Here is an 8,821-nt window from a genome sequence, read left to right on the forward strand (position 1 = left end):
CAGAAAAGACTATTTAACACTTTTTGGCTGGAGTCACCACCTAACATAACACCATTCAGCATTGTTAGAGGAATCATTTCAGGAACATAAGCAAGCCCAGGTAACAGCAAAAAGATGGAAAGTGGAGGAATGTAGGTGAATGCTGCACATAAGTTCATGACAGATGAAGTAACACTTGACTAATTCAGGAAATGAAGACATTGTTTTTAAAAGCTCTTCAGTACCTGTCACTTGACTTCTGTTGCCTCAGGAAATAAAAAGTACAAGGCAAGATACAACAGGGAGCTTTGAGCTTCACAATCTTAAGTTGAGCTGAAAAAAAAATTGTATTTAAGGAGACCTCACCTTTTCTTCAGAAACTAAAGCAAGTCCAAACACCTTTTTTGGCCAAACAAGATAAAGACAGCTTTCTCCTGGGAAAAGTCTTGGCATGATATCAAGTTGAAAGAATTTTATACACTAATATCAGAAGTTTAGCCAGCTTAAAAGCCAGAGATTCTAAAGCTAAAGAGCAATGTATTCCATATGTAACTTAGGAAAGATGTTGAAATATATTCCTCCACCTCCCTCTTTTCTTCAAAGTAGATTTTTATAGGCCTTTCAGACTTGGATATGTAAACATTTGTTCACAAGAAGGAATTTTAATCCTGCAAAATATCACAGAAGTCTACAAGATACATCCCACAATGAGAAGTAATTTGCTTGGCAGTAGCATTTCCTTGAATTAAAAACAAAGGTACACAGATTACATTCTCCAGCTACAGACTTGAATGCAACTGCAAAAACAGATGTTAATTTTCCCTGTATCTCCATTAGATGGAACTAATGTAGCATCAAATGTGTTATTTCTGACAGAAGACAAATAGATCACAACTCATCAGCCAAATGCACACACCCATCATTCTGCCACAAAACTTTCAGCTCAAGCAGGCACAGGCCCCACGTGTAATAATCACTCCTTGAATTAACTGTTACAAAAATTACCACTAAAGAGTGGCCTCAGAACTAAGAAATCTATACCTAAAAATGCATTAACTTACTATGAAATATTGGAACATTCCTAGGACATCAGAGAATGCTGTGGGGCTGTGGGTTTGACAGGTACATAATCTTCCATGAACGTCCATTGATTTCTCCAACCTCTAAACTTCACCCAAAAAGCTCCCCAAGAACTCAAGAATTGTGGAAAAAACTTGTGAAAAACACCACCATGACTGTATCTCCCTTCAGTACTTCCAGCCTCTTTCCCTCTTCCAAGCAGAAGAGCAAAGTGGGGTAAAGCTGAGCTTGGAATTTTCACCACCATAGCTAAATACACCCAAAAACAGAACTCAATTTTTTATTTTTGCTTTACATTTCCAAGCAGCTCCCATTTGATACCATGGTAAACTGAACAGTTAATGAAATTATTTGCTCTTTAACTTGATGTTTACATCAATATGCATTCAAATACAGAGTCTTCAATAAACTACTGCAACAACAATATTGATGCTTCTAATAAAGACTGACAAGAAGAGCTCAACCCAAAAGCATTACTAAGTAGTTCAGTATTTTGCAGTTTGCCTAATCAAACAGTTTTGGCTTAGCAGAACATTCACCAAAAAAAAATAAAAATAAATCAAAATAAGAGAAAACTGACTTCTATTTCCAGTTCAACTGCTGACTGATAGACCTCAAGGAAGCCTTTCCTTTTTTAACAGTCTTCTGCCTAGACAGGGGGGATTTTGCTTACTTACCATAGAGAAAGCTGAGATTTGAGAAGCATAGAGTGCTGCAGAGAAAGAAATACAGCTGCTGAGTACTATTACTCCACAGAAAAAGAAAGAAAACTGGTTATTTTAAACAAGAAGTTTATTTAAACAACAAGACGTTTTACTTGAAGGGAAAACTATCTAGGACTTTTTTTTTCCTTTTTTTTTTTTAAAGAGTATTTTACCCCTACTTAGACAGAGATTGCTCTACATGTAACAGCTACGTACAAAAAAGTTATAAAATTGCCCTTGGTTTTACAATGATAAAAGAAAAACATTGAAATTATCCAATCAAACAAGGTATGCAAGGTTTTTGTTTTTTAACAGTGAGAGCAAAATAACTTACTGGAATATAAAGATAACTCGGCTTATTCTGTGATTCTGTAAAAGTAGAAGGAGCATGCCACTAACGGAGAGAGGGGCATTTTCACAGAACCAGTTTGTTTTCCCACCCCATCTCCATTAAATGTTGATCAAAACATACCATTGGCCATTTAGTTAAAAAAAAAATGCATTATGCCTGTGCACATCACCAGTTACTTTATGTACAATAAAAGGAATAAGAAAAAAATCAGAGAGAAGAGAGAAAACTATACTGCAGTAGTCAGGATGTGGCTGAACCAAGTCTCATTTTTCTAATTGTGAAGTGTCGCCTGTGGGAGCACAGTTCTGGAGAGGAAAGTAGCAGGTTCTTTTTTGTGTGTTTGTTTTAGTAAACTCCTCCTGTTTGCTGCTGGAACACATCAATTGTATCTTCATCCTCCATTTCCAACTAGAGCAGAAAAAAATAAAAAAGGGCTTTCAACTCTTTTCACATCTCTACAGCAGCCTGGGTTGTTCCTGACTTTATGTTTACTTTTTATGCAACTTAAACCAGAGAAGCCCCACTACCCTCCACCACCACCCTTTTGTACATTTAACAAAACTCACTAAACTCAAAACCAAAGAAACTGCACAGAAAAAAAATTGATAACTGTTGACCTAGAATAAATTCTAGCACTAACTTCAGGGTACACTGTGTGACTCCTAAGAAACAGATTTATAATATTTGATTTCTGTTGCCTACTTTGCCATTGAACCTTTGTTCTCCTATTTACTCCCACAATTTACCTTAAAACATTGCCACAATTCCAGTTGGCTGCTGCTGCTCAAATTGCTACAGCAATGGGGAAGCAGACTGGAATTAAAGCCTCTATTCAACCAGGCAGTAAAATCAAGGATCAGCAAGCACAAAAAAATTAAAAACACTTGGCATGTAACAACTCCAGTGAAGAACAGCAATACTTCATTAATATAATCCTCTTTTTTCACCCTAAGTTTTACAGGTAATATTCCTGGGATGTTAATGGCACTTACTGACAAAATCTGTACCAAAACTGGAGCTGCTATAACTCATTCAAGTTATATTTCCCAACAGACTCAATTGCTGCTCAGGAAATCAAACTGCTCTGTGCCATTTACCACACCTATAACAGACTGGTCTAAGCTTCAGTAAAACATGGAGGGAAAAGAAAAATCATCCTGTTGCCTCAATTATCAGTATTGCAAATTAAAAAGTTGCATAGATTGGGACCACAAGAGGCACAATCTTTGAAGCAACAGCTTGGAAAATTTAAAACTGAAAACTAAAGTCCATTATTTCATTACAAGTGGTTCTGAACAGCAGATAAAACTATCACTTGGTCAGGCTGATTAAGCACAGCTCCGTGGAGCAGGACAGAAAAATGCTCCAGGGCCAAAGGGAACCATTCTGTTCTCGGAATGGCCTTCTTTCAAACACTTACAGACAACCCAAACTTCATCATATTCATTCATTCCATGCTGCTGAAACAGCTTCAGATCACAAACAAGGGAAATTACTTTTGTATTACAAATGCAAGCTTGCATACAGAATCTCTCTGATAACATCCTGGCAAGCTTTTATATAAAAAATAAAGCCATTGCTTCAAGAAAAATTCAATTCTTACCTTACCATCCTTATCTCAGAGCCATGAATCAATAAAGTTAAAGTTTTACAGGACTCACCACCTGTACACTGTATTTAATTTTTCTGTTTTATTACAGTGATACAGATTTATTATTCATAACAGCAAAAGTCCTGGATTCCATTTCTAATTATCCTAAAGTAGTTACAGCAAAATAATGGTAAAAAATATCCAGTTCTATCAGTAATATACGCATTTACATAAGTATTTGATAGGAAACAGAAGCATCAGTTCCTGCAGCAAATTTCAAATAGTTCTTTAGCTTTGCCTGTGCTGTTTACCTGTGCAGGTGTGTCTGTTTCATTAATTGGCTGCCCATCGAACCGGAATCTGATTTGCCTCATTGACAACCCCTGGACAAAGAGAAATAACACAAAGGGAAATAAACCTGGTGTAAAAGTACTCAGTAGTTTACTCTTGAACATGTTAATGAATTGCAGCACCATCATTAAAAGCCACCAGAGATTCCATCCTTCCCTCATGTCCTGACTTTTAAGCATTTCATTCCAAATCCCTGCAATCTGTTTTGTATTAAACACTGCATTGTGTCCAACAACTCATGAGAAGCAACAGTGCCCCCACTAAGTTAAAATAAAGCCATTTCTGAACACCACAAAGGCCAGCAGGTTTTTTGTGCTTTTGAGTAATTCACTTAAAAACTAGGTGCAACGCTCTATGTAATACATGTCCAGCAGTAACAGTCTACACTCCTTTTTGATCTTCTCCAAAAACAAAGGTATTCTAAAATATTTCTTCTAGAAATGCAACAACAAAATTAGTCTGCAGCAGCAAAGAGTAAAAAATGGGAATTTTTTGACCTTCAATTCCTATTCTAAAGAAATTAACATATCAATTTTTTCCATGCACAGATGGAAAAAAAAAAAAAAAGGAATTTTCTACTTCCAGAAATTAGCCAGTATTTTGGATATGCAGGTCCACACAACACTCATTTTACGGACCTCTTTCATCCCTAGAAGAATATCTCTCATCCTCACCTGAGCCTACAAACTGAAAAATGTAATTTGGGAGCAACAACCAACCTCTCCTACTGATAACATCAGCTCCAAAAATCACCAGTGAGTTTTCCAAGGTATTTTACAGCACCACATATTCCGCAAAGGCAGGTCAGTGACATTTGGGGATACAAACTTCCTTTCCAGTTCTATCCATTCTCTCCAGAGTATCTAACTATCCAATGGTCCAATCTGGTTTTGAAGCCAATCCAATGGATTGCAGGGTCATGCTTTGGCATCTCTGAGTTAGAAGAGAAGCCTTCATTCAGTCTGGCAAGAGCGGATGTTACACACAACAGAAAACAATGTAGTAATTATTTCTGAGAAATAGATTTGTCAGGAAAAATATTTTAATAAATGTGAGTAAACTTTTAAAATTAACTTTATGGTTCACAGCAAAATGCCTTCTCCAGCATGATCAAGACACTGCAGTGCTCACTCAAAACATCATCTAGTCTAAGGAAGTGTGTGGCTCAGTCTCATGGCAGCAACACATTTCTGCACAGCAACATTTGGTTTGAGCCCTTTTCTCTGACATTGTGTTTCTTGAAACATGTATTTCCTATTCCCAGAGTGTTGTTTTTTTCCAGGTTCATAACAACTTTACGAGCTAAATAAATGTTAGCTGAAAACATACTGAAAAACTGTCCTTTGGTGAGCTTAGCGTCCACAAAACATGAAGTATGGTCCACAGATGATTTTTGCACCACTTAATCACAAATAGTCTTGATGATCTCACCAGGTCACTCAAATTTATTTACTTCCATTTTAGATCTACTACACACAATTTTCATCCCTTATAGCTGCTAAGTTCTCTATCACCTCAACAAAATTAAGGATTTAAGTTGGGGTGTACCTAGTTAGGTAAATAAATACATGAATAAAACCTAACTTTTAGAGACATGCAGAACAAATGTTTTTTGTTCCAACATTCAGCAAAATTTCAGAAGTAAGCACCTAAAGACAAACCCACATCCACAAAAATATTCTTTGGCTACTTACTAGCTTAAAACTAAGATCAGAAAAAACGTCTCCCATTCTCAAGATTTACTGATGTTTTTCCTCCAGCTGATACCTGGGTTTTGGTGGTTTTTTGGGGGGGTTTTTTTGCTGGCTTTGGTTTTGTTTTTCTTTAAGCTGAGTAAACATTTTGACAATCTAAGACAATTTGAAATATTACTTTTGCTTTCTTCAAAGTAACTAAGAATGAATGATACTTTAATTTTTTTTTTTTTATGCCAGGACTTTATAGACAAATAACCAATCCTCAAATTCCCTGAAAGACAGCTATAACTGCACTCTATGACTGGAAAAAGCAACACAGTGATTTGCAAAATAGAACAAGAGTTTGTACGACTGAGGTAGGAAAAACAAACTCACAGCTTCCAACATTCACTAATTTCTCCACAGAACACTCATACAAGAACACATTGACATGTTCAGCAAGAGCTAATTTTTCCTTGTCTTTACTTTTATTCTGTTGTGGCACAGGGCAAACCAAAGAGGTTTTACGACTCTGTATCACAGAATCACAGTGAATCACAGGGCTTTTTTTCCTGGTGATGAAATAGCTGCACCAATATTTTATACTGACTTTATTCTATGCAATAGTATCCTTGGGTATTTATGCTTAAAAAAATTAAAAATTCACTAATTCTGAACACTTGTAGAGCTAGAACTTTCTGAAGGCAGACAGTCACTAAAAAATATAATGGATAACAGAGACAAAATTTCCCTAATCCGGAGCTTCAAAAGGAAGAGCTCCATAGCTCTACTCAAACAGGTGTTTTTAAAACTTGCAATAGCTGCCTGCAGCTTCACAAACTGGCTGCAGCTGCCACCACATCAGCAAACACATGGGGTGTGTGTCTCTCTCAGAAGATTCCTTTGTCAGCCAGGACACGAGAAAAAACAAAGCTCATCATTAAATGTACAAGCTCCTTCTCAAGTTATCTTCTCATCTCAGTACAATTAAGCTAATAAATCAGAAGCCAACGACTAGTCCAAGAAGTCACTCAGAGTTATAAAAATCCCTGATTATTGCTTAACTCTCTCTCCCCTAAGTTCATCCCAAACCCACCCCTTTCCACACGAATATTTCGTATCATCAGAGCAGCAGTTACCTCCCAGAAGCCTCCACCTTTAAACAGAGATTTCATAAATGACAACAGATCTTTATTTCACCCATTTCCTGCCACAACCCTCTCAGTCCACCCTGTAACAGACCCCAAGGACAATACACTTCACAGCACAATTAGTTTCTGTTCCATCTCTATCATTTTGTGTATTTACTTAAGTTTTAAGACTTCAACTGTTTTCCTCTATCCCTGTGGAGAACAGCTCTCCCCCAGACACCGTTCTCCTGAGATCATACCTGTCGTTCACAATAGGCTTTCATTAGTTTACTAAGTGGTGTGTGCCTCTTAATCTTAAACTGCACCACAGACCCATCTTGCCCTGCCACCTTCAGATTAATGTGGTCATTGTTTTCAGTCTTCACTCCTTCCTGTGGAGGAAATAAAAGAAAAAAAAATAACCAACACTTTTTAAAAAAGGTATGAAACGAGAAGTTAACATTTTACCAAAGTGCAACAGGTTATTGAAAAGGAGGAAATAAAGATATTAAAGCTGTTTACTGACCTGAAACCTTGAATTAGGGAATAAAGGTCAGCACTTTCCAGTTGAAAATTTAAAGGAAAAAAAGCCACATACAAAAAAAAAAAAAAAAAACCAAAAAAACCCCCCCAAAAAAAAACCAAAACAAAAAAAAACCAAACCCCCCCCCCCGATATTAGTTGTCATTCTGCAGACTGGAAATATAGCAATGAAGAATTACCAGGCCAGGCATTAAAACAGATTAAAAAAAAGTTATTTCTATCAAAAGCACAACAATATGCAACACCAGTGGTCCCACTGAATGGAATTAAGTTACCTATGTTACAACTATGATCTGCTGTAGCTTATTTGTGTTATAACAGTGCTCCCAACCAGAAGCAAGGCTCTTTCTCATTGCACCTCAAACTTTCTCCTACCATTTCATGTCCTTGTTAAAAAAAAACTTTGCCGATACTTTGAAGGGCCATGTTTCAAACAGTGATAAAACCTGAAACGGCTCAGGTCTTCTCTTTCAGAAAATCTTTTAAAAAACTCTACATCAAACAACCCGGCCCTCCCGGAGCGGAAAACTGCGGAGGATCAACTTCCAGCTCCGTCCCTCGTGTTCTGGCCGGGCCTCAGGGCAGAGGGACGGGGACCGCGGCTGTCCCGGCCTGGGGCTGTCCGGCACCCCCAATTCCAGCTTTGTTTTCGCTCTTTGCTGGGAGCCGGGTCCCGCCATGTGTCAGCCCGCGCGCGGCCCCGCGCCCTCCGCCACTCCGAACTCGGTTTGAAAATAGCGTGGGGGAGGGGAAAAAAAAAAAAAAAGGAAGGAAGGGTGAGGGGAGGGGGAAAAAAAAAAAAAAGGCCGAAAAAAAAAAAGGGGGGGGGGAAGCCAACCCCCCGGCGGCGGCCTCTGTTAATTCCTGCCGTGCGGAGCGGAGCCCCCGCGGCCCCCCCGGCCCCGAGCGGAGTCAGAGGCGGCACAAAGGGGCCGGAGCCGTGCGGGGACCGTGAGGGCAGCGGCTGCCGAGGCAGCCAGCAGGGATGCTGCGGCCGCGGAGGAGGAGGAGGAAGGCAGCAGCAACCGCCTCCAGACCTGCCTCTCGCCCCGCGGAGGGCGGGAAGGCGGCCCGGGCTCTCTCCCCCTCTCCCCGGGGATCCCCCGCCCGCCCCGAGAGCCGCGGCCTCGGCCCCCCCCAACCGCGCAGGAAAATGGCGCGCAAAGGCGGCGCGGGGGCTGCGGGCCGGGGCTGCCGCCTGAGGGGCCGAGCGCGGCGGCGGGAGCTGCGGAGCGCGCCGGCCTCACCTTGGGCTTCTCGTCGGCCATGGCGAGTCGGCGATGCGGGGGCGGCTCAGAGCGCGCACAAAGGGGGGGCAGAGCCGGCCGAGCGCGGCGGAGAGAGGGAGAGAGAGGGACACAGAGAGAGGGGAAGGCGGGGGGGGCCGGGAGCGCGCACGCACGGGGCAAGGCGCG

General features: G+C 40.4%; 1 protein-coding gene across 1 annotated transcript; it reads right to left on the reverse strand.

The window, feature by feature from the left end:
- Positions 1-1,313: 1,313 nt before the first annotated feature.
- Positions 1,314-8,821, reverse strand: SUMO2 (small ubiquitin like modifier 2). Its single transcript, XM_030231876.2, has 4 exons — positions 8,654-8,821; positions 7,124-7,255; positions 4,018-4,089; positions 1,314-2,523 (listed from the first exon to the last, which is right to left on the reverse strand). Exons 1-4 carry the CDS (start codon positions 8,672-8,674, stop codon positions 2,461-2,463), a joined length of 288 nt encoding a protein of 95 aa, XP_030087736.1. The 5' UTR covers positions 8,675-8,821; the 3' UTR covers positions 1,314-2,460.

Source organism: Serinus canaria, chromosome 18 (genome assembly GCF_022539315.1).
Source record: "Serinus canaria isolate serCan28SL12 chromosome 18, serCan2020, whole genome shotgun sequence".
Taxonomy (NCBI): domain Eukaryota; kingdom Metazoa; phylum Chordata; class Aves; order Passeriformes; family Fringillidae; genus Serinus; species Serinus canaria.